This window comes from Diorhabda carinulata, chromosome 10 (assembly GCF_026250575.1).
Source record: "Diorhabda carinulata isolate Delta chromosome 10, icDioCari1.1, whole genome shotgun sequence".
Taxonomy (NCBI): domain Eukaryota; kingdom Metazoa; phylum Arthropoda; class Insecta; order Coleoptera; family Chrysomelidae; genus Diorhabda; species Diorhabda carinulata.
Window position 1 is genome coordinate 13,326,506 of NC_079469.1, and position 20,204 is coordinate 13,346,709.

At 29.9% G+C, this 20,204-nt stretch overlaps 2 protein-coding genes across 5 annotated transcripts; one reads left to right on the forward strand and one right to left on the reverse strand.

The window, feature by feature from the left end:
* Window positions 1–98: 98 nt before the first annotated feature.
* Window positions 99–7,434, reverse strand: LOC130898522 (tRNA modification GTPase GTPBP3, mitochondrial). The gene is made up of 6 exons (XM_057807886.1): window positions 7,257–7,434; window positions 6,171–6,347; window positions 5,636–5,859; window positions 4,652–4,934; window positions 3,047–3,539; window positions 99–1,612 (listed from the first exon to the last, which is right to left on the reverse strand). Exons 1-6 carry the CDS (start codon window positions 7,348–7,350, stop codon window positions 1,372–1,374), a joined length of 1,512 nt encoding a protein of 503 aa, XP_057663869.1. The 5' UTR covers window positions 7,351–7,434; the 3' UTR covers window positions 99–1,371.
* Window positions 7,435–8,256: 822 nt separating this feature from the next.
* Window positions 8,257–19,448, forward strand: LOC130898527 (zinc finger protein 182-like). Of its 4 annotated transcripts, XM_057807896.1 has the most exons (4): window positions 10,644–10,857; window positions 10,916–11,101; window positions 12,400–12,598; window positions 13,808–19,448. In XM_057807896.1, exons 1-4 carry the CDS (start codon window positions 10,729–10,731, stop codon window positions 13,825–13,827), a joined length of 534 nt encoding a protein of 177 aa, XP_057663879.1. In that variant the 5' UTR covers window positions 10,644–10,728; the 3' UTR covers window positions 13,828–19,448. The 4 variants fall into 4 exon arrangements, with proteins under 4 accessions (XP_057663878.1, XP_057663876.1, XP_057663877.1 ...); XM_057807895.1 differs by lacking the exon at window positions 10,644–10,857 and adding an exon at window positions 8,257–8,401 and having other exon boundaries at window positions 12,400–19,448; XM_057807893.1 differs by having other exon boundaries at window positions 10,440–10,857; window positions 12,400–19,448.
* The last annotated feature ends 756 nt before the right edge of the window (window positions 19,449–20,204 follow it).

Below are 20,204 nucleotides of genomic sequence, written 5' to 3' on the forward strand. Positions count from 1 at the left end.
GGGATAAAAACCTTGATCAAAATAACCTATTGCTGGTTTTTTTTGCGCAATAATTTTTACTTGGAATTGGTTAAATATAAACTAAATATCTTGTTGAGACTTTCATTAACCGTATTTTCCTATATATAAATGTATTTGTATATGATGTATCATGACATTATATTTTAATAATTCTATTTAGTTAACATTATACAATATAATAGGCATTTACTTTATTTCCACATATATTATACAGAAATAACTATAAATAATAAAAATATTCAATAATTAATAAGTAATTCATATTTCCTAGATAGAAATATTATCATAGAATTGAATGGACTTAAATAAAAAGTCACGATTTTGATAGTAAATTTTAGTTTTATAATTTTAAAAGGAAGAATTAGAAAGGTGTTTTTTTGAAATAAGTTATGTTCAATGTGTAAAAATATAAGAAGAGTTCATATGTAAAACTTAGGTCGTAGAAATTTAATAATTATTAGAATAAATTTGAACTTATTTAGACTATATATCAATTTTATATGTATTAAATGAACAAATTATGTGATGTGAACTATTGAAAGAAAAAATGAATCAAAAAGACAATTTATTTTGAAAATTGTAAAATTATGAATAGCAAGATCAATATCTGGACATCTTGTAAACATCTAGTAATTTCTGTAATGGTGGTTTGAACCGCAAAAACCAGTCTGTAAGTGATTTAAAATGTTGAAATGGAGGATATTGTTTTGGCGGAAATTATAGAAATTTTGCGGGATTTGAAAAAATTAAAAACTTAGGGGATACAACGTTTAAAAAGAATAATAAGTATTGACAATTAGTTCATGAGTTCGGAGTTTATGGAGTAATGCAGTGTTTTATGAAGATAATTTTCTTGATTGTCTTAGTAATTTGTATGAAAAATTATATACCAAGGCTCCAAGAACACTGAAAATTTTTATATTCGACATTCAACAAAGTTACTATTTTTGAGAACAAACTTCACTACATTAGTTCTCTCCTAGACTAAGCCCGCATATTTCATGTTTTTCTTTTTGTTCGTGTTTGCAAAATATAATTTAATCAATTAATTAATTTTATCAGTATCAGATTTCCATCTTTAGTTTTCCTCACTGAATTGATACCGCTCAGCTGCTTTGCCTCAACTTCTTCCTTTAAAAGTCTAAGTTAAAGGTCTGCGTAGGTCTTGTCTCCTTTCTCTATTAGTACCGCATTCACAGTCCTTTTTTGTTTCGCGCCTTCTTTTTTGCAGAGATCTTCCTCAGCTTTTTCATAGCCTCTTTCTTCTCATGCGACGACTTTTTTACTTTTGTAGAATCGATTATTTTCGGTGGGCGTTCAACTAATAAAACAAATATTAAATGTATATATTTATTTTCCAATGCAGAAATCTTTGAATATAACGTCTAATAAATCATCCGTCGTTACGCTTCCTACTAATTTTCCTAAATATCTCAATGCTTTCCTTAAATATTCTGCCATAAGTACAAGATCGTGATTTTGACTATTATTTTTTGCCAGAAATAACTTCAGATGTTTCAAACAATTAGTCAAATGTTGACGATGCCTAATTTGATTCATACTAGGATGCTCTGAAGATGGTTCTCCACACCTAAAACCAAAAGAGTGTTTATAATTAATGAAACTACTATTTTGGGGTAGATTTTCTAATTGTTCTATTGGTTGGATTTGACTGTGGGTTTCTTGTATTTTCTAGTTTGATTTCAAGGTTTGGTGTGAGTTTTATGGGTACGGCTTCTGGAACAGAAATTACTTGAAGGTGCAGAGAACACCTTCAATAACAATTGATGCCTCAGTTTACAGGACACTAGTTGATTGGTTCCATTGATCTCGAAGTTTAATAGGATGAACTGTTCCTTTAAATGGAGAATTACTTATATCTAAATGAAAGAGTGTGATTATTCTAATTATTTTAATGACGAATTCATTGACATTGTAATCGTCTAAATCAACAGATAATTTCTTCATTGCAGATACATGTGCGATAATTTTATTATTTATTTTCATTAATAATTTATTAAATTTAGTATGTAAAGATTATCCAAACGAAATTTGATTGTTAACTTTATTTATGATTTCATGTTCTCTTTCCTTTCAATTCTATGGCTGTTTCTGAGTTTTAATAAGTTTAAATCTGTATCATAGGAATTTTCCATAATATATTGTTTAGTATCAAGAAAATTAAAAGTGCTTTCGCGTTATCTTATGAAGGTCATCAATAACTTGTGTCTGTGTAATAGGTGTCAATGGTAATGTGTAATTTCTGCAGATATCCATATTTCTTCGGCATTAAACCAGTTATTCGGAATGTTTTCGATCTGGAAAGTATATCTATGGATGGTAGTATCTTTTTGGTTTCCTTTTTATCCAATGGTTTTTGTTTTTTCCTGTGTAAAGTTGTATAAAGAACTTGTTTGCGCGGTGTTTTTTCTTAGATACATACAGGGTTTTAGCAACGTTTTTCTCTGGTATACTTTCGGCATATTAATTTTTTCCATTGAAATTTTTTTTCTTCTCTATCCTTTTTGCATATTTCATATATAAATTTTTGATAAAATGAGGTAACTCGTCTTTGCATCTCCGATTATAAATTATAAGATTATAGAAAATTCAAAGTCAAAATGTAATCGTTCGGTGTAATTTATTGCAGAAAGAATAGTTTGATAATAAATGAATACAGTTTAGGTAAAAGGATCGTTTGGGTTTCAAAGGTCTCAGTTTCGGATCTTTCGACTCGAAAATTAGAACAAGGATTATTTCTGAACATCATATAAACTATGAGACTTGTGGAAAATTGTTGAAAGCATAATTTTAGGAATATTTGATTTCCGATCTTCACGTTTTTTTTTGTCAATGCAACCGAAGAGATAATTTTCCAGTTACTGCAAATTAGGTGTTGCAACCTCCTTGTTCTTCTATATAATGGTTAATATTGAGAATCAGTGATAATTAATTACAAAATTAATGAGGTCAAAAAATTTCAGTTAATTTGTATTATTATTACTTATGTTATTGTGATACTTACAATTCTTTCAATTTGTGTGTAACGGCTTCTATCAACTCATCAATTCCATTTTCAGTAATGCACGATATTTTTATACAGTTTTCATTGTTGGCAATATTATTTTCCGTCCAAAGATCAGACTTATTTAATACTATTAAACAAGGTTTATTGAAAACAATGTCTACATTATTGTCAACATATCTTGGTTCTATTAGTTTTTTCAACTTTAATTTATGTACGTTATCTATAATATATCTATTAAAATTTCCATCAGCGGCTTTCTCCTTCCATTCGCTATACTTTTTCGCGTCCAAAACTAAGATTACAAAATCCGATTTTTCATAAAGTTGTAAAGCTCTATTTATACCTTCTTTTTCGACAAGGTCTAAAGTATTTGCTCTCAATCCAGCAGTATCTGCCAATACCAATGGGTATCCTCCTATGTTTAAGGTTACTTCCAAAACATCTCGAGTGGTACCTTCAATAGGAGTTACAATAGCCGCTGGACGTTGACCTGAAACAAAATTTTTGTTCTTGTATCGTCTTCAAGATATACAACTTCCACAATACTATTTAAGAAGTATATTTATTAAATAACGCAACTGACAGTGCTCCAGTGCTTCTCGACAATATAAACAGGTCAATATAGACGTGGAACTTGGAAATTCACAACGTGAGAGTTTTAAGATAGTAGAAACTCCATTTTAGATGATTTCCAAATCTCATCTCCCTTCTATGTCATAAGCGGATGACAAATATCGAAATAATTTGTTCTGATTAAATCTCAAGGTGGTAGAAATAGGGGATGATGGGAAATAACGCACTACATTTGTACCATCAGTAATAATCAGTCTGTCTTTATTAATTATTAATCTTTACTTATACATCTACAAAAACAATTATACAATTAAACGAGATCAATCAACAAATAGAATATTTTTGTCAAAAACAAAACCTTGTCTGTCCGTAATTACCCGTAGCGCTCGGGGTAAATTCGGACTGACCCTGGGTTAATTATGGACAATATGATGGAGTATTTACGGACTAGGTCCACATCATAGACAAAAATCTCAAGTAAAGCCTTTAGAAGAACTTCCTGCAGTGCAGTTCTCATGAGCCCACTTGTTACACTTTGAACACATAATCCAGTCTTCGGCGGGTGGATCACTGTACTTTTCCTGACAATAAATGCAAAACAACATCTTCATTTTCAAAATTATTCAGATTTCTTACACCCTTTGATTCTTTTCCTGTAAAAAGTTTTGGCTTTTGTAGCTTATTAGATGTAGTTTTATCTATTTTTTCTTGTCTAATTTCTTTTGTTCCTAAAATGCTGGAGCCAATCAACAAATATCGATTCATTGATCCAACCAGAGTCTGAAACACAAGTTACCATGTTGCTATAACTGTCTTTCATAAGCTGAGCATTCATCCTTTTTCTTTTAAAGGGTGAAGGGTATTTTCATTATAACCACATGAGTAAAGGAAAAAAAAGTATGGTGCTATTCCATTTTTCTTGGTCTTTGTTCACGAGCGATTTTCCTTGGGACCGGACCGATTTAAGTGTGTTACTTTTATAAAGATAATAAGTAACAACTATAAGACTATTGGAATTATATAACTTACACAATAAATTCAAGAGACTGCTCTTTCCCACATTGGGTTCGCCCAGAATAATTGTTCTAACACCATTCCTCAAAATTTCTCCCTTTCTCCCATCTAATAAATGTTTTTCAATGTCTTCAGCTAAACTTACAATATTTTGCCTTACAGAAGTCAGAATATTAACCTCTAGTGTTTCAGTTTCTTCAAAATCAATGTGAGCTTCTATATGAGCTACAGATTGAATCAAAATATGTTTCCATTTGTTGTATAGGTTGCTCAAAGCCCCTTGAGACTGTAAAAATGCCTAAAAAATATCACAATAATTTTATAAAGCGCAAAATTGGATAGTAAAAGATAGATTCCTTTAACATTTTTCCACAATCGGTATGCCTAGCACGATTAGATAACTACAAAAGTATCAATATATTACAGGGACTCGGTATTTAAAGTTTGATGTTAGTTAAAAAAACTAGTTTTGTGACATTTCTATCAGGACTATATCCGGAATATGTAGCAAACATAATCTCTCCTAAAATAAAAAAAATTGTAAAAATAATCCAGTTCAATTCAACACTCATTTGCTTAATAATGTTATGAGAGCACAAAGGCTATTTCCATATCAACCAATACCTATTCCCCAACAATTTATTACAAATGACAAAGTCTTTAAACTTCAACAAATACAACAACCGCCCAATGAATTTATCTACTATAAAATTATACTGAGGTCCTTAAAATCAAAATCATTTTCAAAATTATCAAAGACAAAACAATTTTATAGCACTGGATTTATTTAATGCTGATATTGAGGATGAGTCCCTAACAGAAAATTATTATCCTAATATCATACCACGAAAGTGACTAATAAACATTTTGAGATAGAACAATGCCCCAGAAATCAGAATTATATAAAAGTTTCACAACAAACTTTTCAAAAACAGAAGACTAAAATCAGACATTTCTGTTTTTAGATATTGTATGGTCTTTTTTTCCTATTATACTTACTTGTTTTCTTTGGGCTTCAGTTTCAGCTTGCAATAAATCTGCTAAGCCTTCTACTTCAGTTAGATCTAATTTACCATTGAAAAACGCTCTACGTGTAAATTCTCCAGGTTCAGCTAATCTTAAATTTCGAATAGTTCCTAATGCTTTCAAAACTGAATTGATTACAGCTATACCACCATGGACTTGAAATTCTAAGCTATCTTCTCCGGTAAAACTTTTTGGACCTACAAAATTATTATAACATTCACTCTATTAAAGTTTCTTGCTTAGTGAAAAGATTACAATGCATATAAAAAATACAAATTATTAAAAACTATGACGATAATAAAGGAATGAAGAGAAAATTCATTAGATGCAAAAAAGACTAATGGTATTCATAGTACAAACATACCATGGACAATTCTTAAAGAGAATTTTGGAAGAACAGTGCATACAAATTGCAATTAAATATAAATATGACCAATGGGATGGTAGCTGTTTATTCTGGAATAAATTTCCACACAGATGAAGTGATTATTAATGATTGGGTATTTACCTGGAAACCACAGAATTAAACCCTTGTCGATTGTTTCTCCACTGACGGGATGTTTAATGCTTCTCAAAGTTGCCACTCGAGGTTTGGGTAATACACTCAAGCCAGTCATTAACTTAAAAGCTGTTCCAGAAGTTGAACCAGATATTCGAATTACAGCTACTCCACATTTTCCATAACCTATAAGTTTTAATGTTAGATCACAAAGAAATAAAACAATATTTCCAAGAAAAATTCCGTGAGGAAAATTTTAAAATCACATATGTGATTTGCTAGATGTTTTCAATATTAACAGGATGGCAGCGATTTAAATCAACTCATTTTTCCTATTTCAATAGTGATTTAAATGAAATCATGAATATTGCTGTAAAAATGTCATTGAACTAGATCTATGTATAAATGATAATCAAAAATTTTAATCAAAGTCAAAAATACTATTATATTGTGTAAGCATAGTGAACAAAAACTTTGATCAGGTTAACCTAGCGATAACATTACAAAATATGTTTAGGAAGTCAATTGTAATACAGGAAAAACTAATGTTGTGGCTTTTTTGGTTCCCAGACAATTTTAAGGTATAGAATGTACCAAAATAAATGTCAAAAACGCTTCAACAGATGCTAGTGCTGTAGAAAATAACAATTGTCTAATAAGTGGGTAGTATTTCTTAAGCCGCATCAACATTCTATTCGGATTTACACTAATTCAATCTTTTGAACTTTTATCAATTATTTAATAGGTGGAAGTGTCAGGTTTTACCAGGGAATTGAAATAGTAGCAAGAACCCACTGGGAAGTAGTTCTTTTGCAACTGTCAAAACAAATCTGTGATCTTATAGTATCGAGAAAACATGTAATGAAACAGATGATGTAGTATCATGCATTGTGTAAAAATAGTTGAAAATCCTAATAATTGCAAAATAGTCTTTGGCATTTTTTTTTTAGTTATATGAATTTATTCTCACTATGGCAATGTCTTTATAATCCCTTGTTATTCTTTAGAAGTTTTTGCCACATTTCAATTCAAGACTTGTAAGTATATATATTATGCTTTATAAAAGTTTTTTGTAACATACAGTGTAATATTTACCAGAAGACAGTGCAAATATAGTGTCAGATTTCGTAGAGTACAAGGTTCTCGCAGGATAACGATTTAAATACTTATTAAGTTTATACCATAACATTTCAATTGCAAAAATAAAAAAATGCTAGTTCTAAGGTTTAAATAATAACAAGAAAATAACATAACCTCTTTCTTCTATTTGTTAGTTTAAATTTGTCAATCCCATTCATGTGTAATTATTTTGAATCCTTAATGCTTTGTTTTTAGAGCTTTTGTTTATATTCAGTAATTCACCCTATAAAAATTGAAAATAGTGAAATTAAGGCCTCTTCTGTTTTAAAATTGTTTTTTTTTTGATAATTTTTAAAAGAAAGATAAATTTTGATGATTCGCCTTTTTTAAGCCTTTATCAAAATATCTTTTAAAAATTATCAAAAAGGACTAATTTTAAAACAGAAGAGACCTAAAATCAAGAACATTTAGATGAATTTATATATATATAAGTATAACTTTGAAAAATTGGGCATGCTGTGATTGTTAGAGTTGACACTCTATAGTTTTTAATGATGATAAAAAATGAAGAAAAAGTTAGAAATTCTTTAAAAATAGAGCCTCTGGCACAAAAAATAAAAGAAAGTTCCGTAGTAGTTTTAATATGAATTGAGAACGTGTGTACATAATCGCATGAATCCTCTTTATATTAAATACTTATGACCCTTTATTGAATCCTTCCGAGCTATAGTAACTCGTTTTTTCCCAGGAAGACAATAGTATATGCTTTACATACTGAGAAATCCTTATTTGGGGATTTAGTGTGCCATATTCCTTGATTTCACAAGTGCCACAATTTAAAATTCGTGATTTCTTCATTGCTCATATCTCAAACATGAGATAACAATATTAAAAATATACTAAATTTTAAAATCATGAAATATTTCTTTAAGCTTTGTATAACTAATACTACCAAAGTGAAGGCCAAAAATATAGGTGAAAAAGAAGAAGCTAATTAAACAAATCTGTAAATAGTTACTATGGTTATGTTTTCATTTAAAATGTATTCAGGTGGAGCTTATTTATGATAAAATACCTTTTTTAACGAGCGTATAGTTTTGGTCATAACTTAAAAAATTGTTATGTCGACGGGAAGTATCAAACTGGACTTCTATATACAAGTAAGTTCTACAGTTTGTGTTATTTTAAATTATAATTTCTTTTTAAACTATGAAGTTGAGATACTTACGTTCAACAAACTAGCCATTTATACATACACATACATGAAATTTACATATCATTCCCCAATACTTAGTTGTTTCGGACATCGTACCAAGATAAATTACAAATTATATTTTAAGTATACTTAGTTATTTTACACATTACAATGCATATTCTTCAGGAAGATGGGTACTGCTGATTGAAACCACCATTACTCGTTAAAACTCACAAACTGCTAGAACTTATACCCCAAAAAGAACTGTTTTTTATAAAATTATCACTTCTATTATTTTTACTATATTTTACTTACTTATTGTTGCTGTTTCAATATGAATGTTTATAAGACAGATTAAAAAAAATCGATTTTTTTTTTCTTAAATGCATCGAAATATTTTTGGAAATGACGACAAATGTGATAAATTTCAATTTCCTATATGATTAACCGGGAAGGTTTGTTAATCATATGGGAAATTGAAATTTGTCATGGAGGATATCTTAATATTAATATCAAGGGCTGTGACTTTCATAGGACTTTATTTCATCATTTTGAACAATATTTTCAATGTGCTTAAGAAAAAAATATAGTCAAATTTATAAATTAGTTTAATGATGAAAGTAAAAATATTGTCATTTTATAGCATTCTGATTACAACATTCTTATCATTAATATGGAGGGTAGGGAGAAAAAGAACAACCTATATTTACGAAAAATTGTCCTTCAAAATGCCTTGAATAAGTGTGGCGCCACATTAGCATCATGGCAAATTTCTTTTAGGTTATATTTACTACAATATTTTGTACAATGCAAGTTTTAACTCTGTACAATTCAATTAATCTACTATAGCTACAGTCATACCATACCCTTTGTATACACTTTTTAATCTTGTCTACTGTCTACAAAGTTAAAGACCATCAGAAAATTACCATTGTTAACACAAAGGTTGCTACTGAAGTTTTTAGATAGACAAATAAAAACAAATATTTATAATTAGATATGGCTTTATTGTTTTCCAAAATATTCTCCTATTGTCAAAGCATTTTTTCTATTCCGATTAAGGTAAAACAGGTGATTTGAAAGTATCAACTGCTTCTTCAGGTTTGAAAATCGTTGATATCACAATTTATTTTTGATCTGCAGGAATGAGAGGAAATCATTAGGTGCCAAATTAGGACTGTATGACAAATGACCCAACAATTTGATGTTTTGACTGTTCAAAAAAGTTTTTGTTTGAACTGAGCTCACATTGTCGTGGAGGAGAATGATTTATTTTCTGAGGCTGGTTTTTCTAATTCTTTTAACACTTCTTGCAGACAAGTGCTGGTGTACCATTTTTAACTGACCATTATATGTTGCTTTAATGGAACGATAGCGCCATGTTCAGTTGTTTCAAACAAAACAGATGACCACTTGCTTTGAAGTACTTCATGCAAGAACAACTTTTGTTGGATTTGCTCATCTTGAAAAACCCATACAGTCGATTTTTGTTTAGTTTCGGGCTCGTATGCATAGACCCATGATTCGTCACCTATTACAATCTTTTAGAAGTCTTTTAAAGCACCACAATTGAACTGTTTCAGCACTTGTTTGTACCAATCAACAGTTTTTTTTATCAGCGATTGTCAAATTATGCGGTATCCAACACGAACAAATCTTCATAAAATATTGAATGTATGAGAATGGAACTTATGCCCAAGTATATCTAAATCTTACGGTATGTCACATGACGATATTGCAACCTCAGTTACCGCACATCATCAATGTTTTCTAGCACAACAGCCGATTTTGGTCGCCTTCACGAAATTTATTCTGTAGCATCCGTTGAAAGACATAGAAAATCAACCCACGAAAATTTTATTCCATTTTTTGACCAAAATGAATGTTTGAATAATGTTTCAATTATCTGAAAACAACTCAAACTGCACTCGTATGACAATATGTTTCACCAATAAATATGTCAAACTTTATGTTGGCAATGTCAGATTCGACATTTCAAATCAGTGCTGCTACATCTCAAAACTTGAGTAGTAACCTTTGTCTTTGTTAAATTTCAAGTTAATTTGTTTGTGTTGAGTGTTTATTTTTTGGGATTTTTGATATCATCATTTGATTGATCTCGCTCTCATTCCCAAATCAGAGTGTAATTCGTATTCGTGGATTTGTTCAGGATTCCAAGCCGGAACGAACTTTTGTCAACTGTCATTAGTGTCAAAACAACTTTTAAATGCACAACAAAACTAAAAATAAATCTATAAATATTTCTTACATGAATAAATCACAGGTATAAACATGTATAGACCTGAATTCTTTTGTCACAGTATTTTTACCGACATGAGAAATCAGCATGAGCCAGAGCGCTGTTCGTTAATTCCGATTCAGATATCTGATGATAGTTTTCAAGAAGACACTAAACCAATAGTTAGTTATTTGTATATGAGAATCCATTCAGGTAATAACTCCCCTGTTCGTGTTTTAGATTCATGATCTGGATAGTGAAACTTCGAATGAATACAAAAAATTAAAGCAACAGAAATGTAATGTATGTGATAAAGTTTTATCTTCGGCTTCAAGCTACTATGTGCATATGAAAAAACATTCTAATAATAAACCATATCAATGTACCCACTGCGATGCTTCATTTTGCAGAAAACCGTATTTAGAGGTAAAACAGTAGCATATAGTTGTTTTTTTTAATCATACAAAATTTTCCTAAACATAATTTCAAAGTACACTGAAAAACAATATATTGGTGGTTTTAATAAGATAATATTCTCATTAAATATATTTAATACAACAATTTGCTCTATTTCTGTATTAACTTTAGTAGTAATTAATTCAAATAGATTTCATATAGAATTTCCTCAGATTTTTTCTACAAAACCTAATAATACAGCTTTTCAATAATTTTTTCCCAGCTGTCCAGCCCAGCCGGCATTCATTTAGAATTGTAGTGCTGGCAATATAGGGCAAATGTATTCCTCAAGGGAATTAGCAATCAAATACTATCCTTTTTCTATTTTTTCTAAGAACTAATGATCATTAGATTTAATTAATCTATTCTAGAAATAAATTCCTAGTATGAAAAACATCTGTATCAGCGTGAAATATGTGAAACCATCCTTAAATAACTCTGCTTTTAAATGGTATAAAAATAAGATAAATACTTGAAAATCAAATCTTCCAAAAATATAAAACTCATAAGCTTCTTTTATTTGTCATTATTTTGGAGTAATAGTATAGAGGAATTGAAATGTATAAAATTTTGATACAGTCCTACCACATATTTCTCAGACCAAAACAGATCGATTTAAAAAAATCACCTCAAGCCAAAATATGGATATTTATAATTTTTAAATATTTTTTCATTACGAATTCAAAATGGCTTATCATTTTAATAAGATTTGGCATGATCAGTTAGTTACTGGATGATGGTTTCATTATTCATTCTCCAGATTACTTTCCTACCTTCAGATTAAGTAGGTGTTTTAAGTTTGAAAAAGTTTTCAAGTACCTCAAAGTTCAACAACAAAGCAAGGTAAAATAAATTAATAGAATATATTTTTACAGTGAAGTAACGTTTTCATTGAAAAAACATTCTTCCTCAAACCGCACTGGTAATCATATTAGTGAACCATATATTTTCTATCTCTTTAATGTTTATTATAGACACAGTACGGAATGCTTTGTTAATATCAATAAATATAGTTAAAATTACTGTTTATTTGCAGTATACGTACTTCCCAGATCAATAATATTGTCAATAGTACTTTTTCCTAAATCCAGTTTGTTCTGGTTAAATAAGTTCATGAATCTCAATTTCATAGGTTAAACAATTATTAATAATTTTTTTTCTGAAAGTATGAGTGTAATAGGCCTGTATGATTATTTATTGTGTATAACCATCCAACAGTATTTGTAACAAATCTGTATTATTCTATTAATAATATGAATTTTTTTTAGGTTCACATGCGAACACATACTGGAGAAAAACCATTTGAATGTGATGTATGTCAAAAACGCTTCACCCAAAAATCTAGTCTAAATACTCACAAAAGAAGTCATACTGGCGTCCGACCATTCTCATGTGATATTTGTTTCAAACGATTTTCAGTTAAATCATATTTAGAAGCCCACAAGTGGAGTCATGCGGCATCTAATGGTATAGCTTGTAATATCTGCCACACAACTTTTAACAATAAAAGTCATTATATGTTACATATGCAAACACATAACTCATCGGTGTTCAGTTGTGATATTTGTCGTAAAATTTTTGCAAAAGAACCGTTTTTGATTAGACATAAAAGTAGGATGCACAACAATAAAATAATAAATGACATTTCAACCGGTTAGGTATTACTTTATAATGTAGATAAACAAATTGTGTGTGTGTGTTGTGTATTATACATATATTTATGAGAATTTTAGAATTGATTTTCATATTCAACTGAATAACTTAAGCTCGACAATTTAGCAGTTTCTAGTAAATCTTAGAGAATATAATTTATTCCAGTTACTTTATTTTTACATTGGTCATAATAAATATGAAAAATATAAACAATTACTTAAATGATGGAATTGTATTTGGGAAAAATGAGAAAACGAACTAGTACTGAAACTAAAAATTGTGGATAGTGAATAAACAAGTCTCTTTTCAGCTCGATTACACAAATTTGATATTGTTTTTTAATCATGAATTTAGCCGTGTGTGAGTGATTCGATAAGAGCCGAAGCTCTCATAATTTTGAATTTAGAAATGAATTGTACTGATTTCTTGTCTAATTTTAAACAAGATGAGGGCTTGATTAATTCTGTATGTGCGGGATTTCTGTTACCGGGAGTTTGCAACCCTGATCAGAAGTCATCATGTAGAATTTTTAAAACCGTCTATAGACTTTTGATAACAAACTATTCTTGATTGAACTAACTTTCTTTCACTCCTTATAAAAAGAACTAGAGCCATTCATCAAAAGTGGTTGCTTCCTAACTTTATTTCTTTAAGAAGACCCGATTTCCATTCCAATTAACTTAATGAGGTGGTTCGTTGCAGGTGAAATTCTTCAAAGCTTTCCTATGTATGAAATAGACGTTTTCAAAAAGGTCTATCTGGCAACCTCAAAAGAGTGCAAGATATCGATTTAGAGTAGGCCACAAAAGCGGTTTTGGAAAAATGCATTCAGTCAAATATCTTTCGCAAGGATTGTAGAAATTCTTTGATGTATATGGTTTGCAAACTTTTGGGGAAATGCCCGTTAGCATTCTAATTAACTAAAGCAATAAGTTTCCTTAATCCCAATAAGACTAGCAATAATCTAGAACAATCCACGCAACTCATGTCTGAAGCAATTGATATTTTGTTTACTGCCAACAGATGTAACGCCACTACGTTAGTAGAAGCAGATGGGGCATTTAGAGATATAAGATCCCTCTAAATAAGATGGAAAACTATTCCAGACATGATAGAGTAGATGATTTTTGGATGGAAATTATCTAATAGTTTAAAAAAGGTGACGCTATTTCTTCAAATAATTTCTCATGGCATTGCAAAAGCAAGGAGAGGATTTTCTGTCAATAAGAAGAATTTGATTGAAAATTTGAAAGGATATTCACTTTATAGGCCAAAGATTGGTGTACGATTATCTACAAAAAATCGGTGGACAAAAAAATTTAGATATTCCAAAATCTATTATACTCTCTATGAGGAATGGTTGTAGCACAAAAAGACAAAAAATCACGAGATTTTCTAGAAACTGAGAAAAGAAAACTAGAAAAACTAAAAAACTGGAAACAAAAAGAAAAAATGCTTAAAGACTTTCAAAAACAACTTGCAGTAGTGGAGCAAGAATTACTTAAATTAAAAGATTACTTGTTTGTTTTATTATAATTGTATTTTCTAAAATAAATATAGAAAATATTGATATAGAAAGTACATAGGCAAAACTGTGTTTTATATTTTTTGAATAATGTCTAGTAATGATTGAATCTTGATTTATTGACTTTGCTAGGTTTCAATAAATAACTTTTTTTTTAAATTTAGGCCAAATTTTAGCGTTTATCAAAATATTTTTTATTATTGTCAACCTGGTTGTAGTATGATGCTGAAGGATTCCACAAATACAAGAGTGAGAAAAATGTCGTTTTTTAATAAATAAAACTGGACGTAGTCTTTCTCGATGGACATTCTCGCAATCTCAGACGACTGTTTCCCTTGGTTCTGCGCAGAATCGACAAGAGCTGTTGAAATCTTCTCCGATGTTCGTCACCAAACAGTGTCCAGTAAACATACCAGTAACTCTTTTTAGCCCCTCTTAGTTTAATGAAACAACTTTTTAGGTTCAGTTAGTTTAACAAACAATTCTCTGCAATTAACTTTGTTCTTTGCTAATATTTATGTATCTCGGTAGTTGAATTGTGGGTAATGTATGGATGCCTTATATTTCCGAATGGAAAATAAGCTTCTGAGCCCGTTGAAATTAGCGAGCTTCGTAGGATCCCATTATCAACATTAGTCCATAGCTGTGCTTGTTCATAATTGCCCATGAAGCATCATTTGAAAGACATGGCGTCCTTGACCATTTCAATGGGCAACTTACATTGTTCTATAGCGCTTAGATGCCCAGCTATGTCGTCAGCGCTTTACTGCTTCATTTTCTACTAATGCCTTTAAGTCTAAGATGACTGGGTCTTAATATTTGAGTGATCAATTCGATGTTTTGACTGTTCAAAAACGTTTTTGTTTGAACCAATGTGTGAGAACTAAAAATGTCTTCTGCGGTTGGTTTTTCTGATTTTTTTCGAACATTACAGAATTGTAATCCATAGAAAATGCCCACCATAAGATACTTGTTCAACAAGTGAACTTTTGTGTCACTTTTGCCACTCAATTATTAACCAAGAATTTAAAAAAATTACAGTCAATTTATTTCATTGGTATTTCGATTAGTGTTTTAACATTTTTAATCCGTACTTTTTCCCAACACAGTTTATTCGTTCGATCAAGTGCTGCATATTCTCAATAGTGTCTGTTATTAGAACTGAGTCGTCTGCGTTTCTAATATTGTTTACATACACCCCGTTAACTTTCACTCCTCTATCTACACTTTCAAGTGCTTCATTAAAGATGGCCCCAGAGTAGAGATTAACTGAAAGTCGAAACAGGATGCATCCTTGTCTGATCCCTCTGCTAATTGCTGTTACCTGTTGTTAGTTTATCATTTCTTCGCACCTAATTCCAAGTAATTTTCTTGGGGTAAATTACTTCAGTCGTTTCCCGTTGCCTTCTGAAGGGTTTGTATAGTTTTTCTCCTCAATTTATATAGAATATAGTTCATATAGAATGAACTGTCCCTATTTAAACTATTTTTACATTTAAGAACCTTAAAACTTTCAAATGTATCGAACAATTTGTTTTTTAACAAATTTACATTATTATGATTCCATTCATATTGGATCTTTGAACTGGACATAACCAGACATCTTAGTTTGCCCAACATAATTATTGTCACAACAATTATTAAAGCTAATTTCATAACAACCGCTTTTCCAAATTCTAATAATATATTCTTGGAATGGACCAATATTTTTTTTAATGTATTATTGTTAATTTTTTATTATTATGTAAAAAATATGTGCTATTGGAAGAAAATGTTAGAAATGTTATGTGATATTATATCTAAACCCAGGAGAACATAATTGTGTGGCAGTACCATATCTTTAACAGTTCTGTTAAAAGTAAAGGATTTTTTAATGTGCTGTTGATGAAGATATAAAATGTTTGTCAAAGTATCAGTTAACCCAAGAATAAGATGTTCAATTGGAGTATTAATTGATGCTACAGTTAGTCTAGTTGCTAATGTAGATCCATTGGTAAACAAGATAATTTAGCAGAAATACCTTCCGTTCATTTCTCTTGTTGTAAATTTGCTTTTTGCCGTATTTTTTTATCAAATTATTGAATTTAATAATTATTTTAAGAACGTAGTAGTAAGCTATTTATGTATACGTTGCTACTTAAAGTTTTGAAATAGACAAATAAAAACAAATATCTTAAAACTTAAGTAGCAACATTCGCATGATGTATTATTGTCAATCGTGATGTAAGTGATCGATCCACTACTGTACAATTTTTTAACAACTATATGAAATTTAGAATCTGATCGACACTTGTTATTGTCTTGAGGGGTGTCAGTTGAACCAACAGTCGCTTTAAAATACTTTTGATAATAAATGTGATAATGTTTACTTAGGACAGCCATCTTGTTGAGAAAATACAGATACCAAAAATAAATAAATAAACTTGAAACAATCAATTACAAGAAAATTAGAATTTTCAGAAAGGGTTCACGTAAACAGAAATTTGTTAGACTTTAACATACTATTTTATATGTATGGTGAAAACATTTTATTTTCATGTGGTGGGTGATTTATAGACTGATATAATTGACCGAGTTGTCAGGGTTAAATTGTATTTTGAAAAACGCTGGAATTTGGTCGAAATAATTTAAGATTCGAATACATTTAATATTCTTTTTTCACGATTAAAAAGAATACCGTATTCTCGAATTAATTGAATTAATATGTATTTCGAGTTTTCGAATTAATTAACCGATAATTGTGGTATTACAACCGTCAAAGTGATACTATGAAAACTTATTGTCATTTTGAATCTTATGAATTTAATACTTTATGGCAAAGTTGTAATACCACAGTTATTCAAATGCTCGGAGTACTTATCAAAAATAGTACACTTTGGTATTTTATTGCCACAACATCACAACATTTGGACCAATCGACTTTTTGATTGATGTCTTATGATGTGGATTCATGTCATTTTGGGTCATTTGGCCAATATGATCACATTTTGGTTGATTTAATTATTTGTTTCCTAATAATGGCCAAAATATCTTTCGTTTTGGTTCATCTACAGTTATACAGGAATGAAATGCGAAAACATGAGCTTCGGAATTGTCAAAAAGCTCAAATCCTAACTTTAGATATGTCAATAAATACAAAAATATCTGACTGTATTTCTAAATGAATTTGTCAATATTTAAAATACTTTTTTATAAATTTCAATGTAACTGCTTGTTTTTCATATACTGACATTTGGAATGTGCCAATTAAGAATAAAAAATTGTGTGGTCAAAACATATTTTAATTTTATATTCATGCAATTGTCCCAGTTGTCAATGTTAGATTATATTTTGAGAAAAACACCGGAATTCGGTCGATATTATATGAATATATGGTTGTATTCCCATTAAATCTATAAAATCTATCGTTTGCTTATTGATTTTACATATTTCCCATATTCATTCCTTCCGTTTACAGCAAAAATTTATGATTCGTAGATCTCCCTTCTCATTGAGTTACTATTTCTTCTTATGTCATTCGATTGTGAGACTTTGTACAATAATATCTAGTTTTTCCTGTTCCATATTTTTATATTCTTCATTTTTCTCTATATTACTAATTTCAACGTTCAATCAAATTCCGAAGATTGACGCATTGCAGCTCTTACCAGAAGTTTTTCTTTGAACTAGTCCAACTTTCAAACTTCATGTATTTTATATCATGAGCTTGAAAATATGTCATTTTTTTTAAATCTCTATTTAGCTCGGTATTAAGTAGTGTTTTAGAGTATCGAGTAATAACAAAGTTAGACCAATGATAGTAAGCACTACTTCCGATAAAGACATTTCACTGTAGGTGATTAAATATTCAAAAAATTTCATTTTCGACGCTATTTACCTTAAAAATTGTAATTCACAGAATTAGTCAACAAAATCACTCTTTTTTTCTTGATATGCCACAAGTTTGCAACATCTATTCGACAAAAGCTTCTTTATCCGCTTCTTGTATAATGCGTTCTATGTCAGATACACTTTCTTACTTATTTTTGAACTCTAGTTCTGCATAACCCCTGTACATTCGTCACTTGGTCAATTTATTAGATTCTAACAAGTAATATCTCCATTCCTAACATATCAATTCGATTTTCTGTTTTTAAAGTTGTGTGGCCAAGATTTCCTACATTATTTACAATTATCACTGTTTCATTTAGATAAGATTTCTTATGATTTATATATCTTGCCATTTATGTAATTTTTTTCTAAAAGCGATGTAAATAGTTAGTCGAATATAATCAAAATATTTTTCGTAGTCAATGAAACATATAAATAAGTTTTTCAAAAATTTCTGTACTAATTTCAATTATTTCAGTGCTTCTCTAGCACTAGTCTCTTCTGCCCTTCTTATTATTCATCGAATCTTTGATATATGACATTTAAGATTTCAAAGACATTAATCATGGGCCGATTATTCTGGGATATTCAGACAGATCTATGAAAGTGGACGTTAGCTAGTCTATAGAACTACACAATCTTTTTTTGATTGACCAAAGTTGATTGAAAGTTATGTTCGATATTTTCTATAGTTTTTTATGGAATTTGTTGTATGTAATTCCCCTGCCTCCTGATATCGTTCTTGACGTTAACGTAATCCAAACTTTCACTCCTTGTACATTACTGTTACATAGACAGAATGACAAATAACATTTAAACTAGTGATGTCAAGCTGGGAACATGAAGAATTCCTTTTAGTATGCTTTTAATATTTTCACTCATCGGCAATATTCTGGATTGTATTGTGACTATTCAATTTTTATATCGCCAAATTAAGTCAATGGATAAACAGGACATTGCAAATTATTAAGCAGAACGGATTAAAAAATATTTGTTCTTAACGAAGTTATGAATAATTCAAGTGATTATTGTCGAGTATAATTAAAGCTTGGTAATATTTTTTTAGGAGCACCATTATCTTTTGTATCTGAAATGAGTTTATTTTAATCACTTTTTTTATAACGATACATTAGAATTTGTGAGCTTATTAGAGGTATTTTATTTTCATTTCTGTCGATGAAATCAAAACTGTACTGTTTTTTTTAATACATCAAACATTTGTATGTATATATATATAGTGCTAAAATAAAATAGTACGTAGCTATTAAACGACTTTTGTTATTTCAATGTCCATCAAATTCATTCCATTGGAAGAACGTTCAAGTGATACATCTTTTAAAAGATCTTTGAATGCTCTTCACGAACGTTTACAATGATCTCTTTTGATTTCCACACTAAGTTACATTGGTCGATAATTTCAAAAATATATAATATGCTTTAATTTATAAAAAGCGCTCCGCTATATTTCAAAGACTCTAGCCTTCTTGTGTTATACTTTCTAATACTTTATTCAGAAGCAATAAAAGTAGTTTTTAGATTTTAATCCCTTAGATTACATAGTTTGGTCGTATCTTAAAGAAAATATTTATGCTACAGAGGTAAATTCAACTCAAGAATTGAAAATTCAACTTTACTTTAATGACCTCATAGCCGACTCCCAACCGTTTAGATAATTAATTCTTTAGAAAAAAGGATAGTCGACGTTCTATGTAAGTACTGCATTTTTTGTCGGTGCGTTTGATTTTTTGAAATGCTTAAGGTATTCCAACAATGGAGAGTCCTACTGACTGCAAAGTAAGCTCTTTGTGCTAAATGTCTAATATTCAAGACGCTTTACAGTTTTGTTATTATCTTTGCAGTTTCCCACAGTGATCTATACAAAATTGAGGCTTAACGTTCAAGTCAATAGTTGTGTTGTGTCATAGTTTCTTAAAGTAAGCTTTTGGGACACTTTTGTAGTACAATGAAGGTAATGACTTTTCAAGTGAGACAGTGCCTGGCGATGAGACATGAGTAACTTATAAA

Excerpts from the sequence above, each read along its gene's own strand:
- LOC130898522 (XM_057807886.1), bottom strand. The coding sequence starts at position 7,350 with ATGTTATGGTATAAACTTAATAAGTATTTAAATCGTTATCCTGCGAGA. Across the intron at positions 6,348-7,256 it reads TATATTTGCACTGTCTTCTG|GTTATGGAAAATGTGGAGTA; the intron begins GTAAATATTACA and ends TAAAACTTATAG. Across the intron at positions 3,540-4,651 it reads CAGTCTCTTGAATTTATTGT|GTCAACGTCCAGCGGCTATT; the intron begins GTAAGTTATATA and ends ATTTTGTTTCAG.
- LOC130898527 (XM_057807893.1), top strand. The coding sequence starts at position 10,729 with ATGTATAGACCTGAATTCTTTTGTCACAGTATTTTTACCGACATGAGA. Across the intron at positions 10,858-10,915 it reads AAGAAGACACTAAACCAATA|ATTCATGATCTGGATAGTGA; the intron begins GTTAGTTATTTG and ends TTCGTGTTTTAG. Across the intron at positions 11,102-12,399 it reads GCAGAAAACCGTATTTAGAG|GTTCACATGCGAACACATAC; the intron begins GTAAAACAGTAG and ends AATTTTTTTTAG.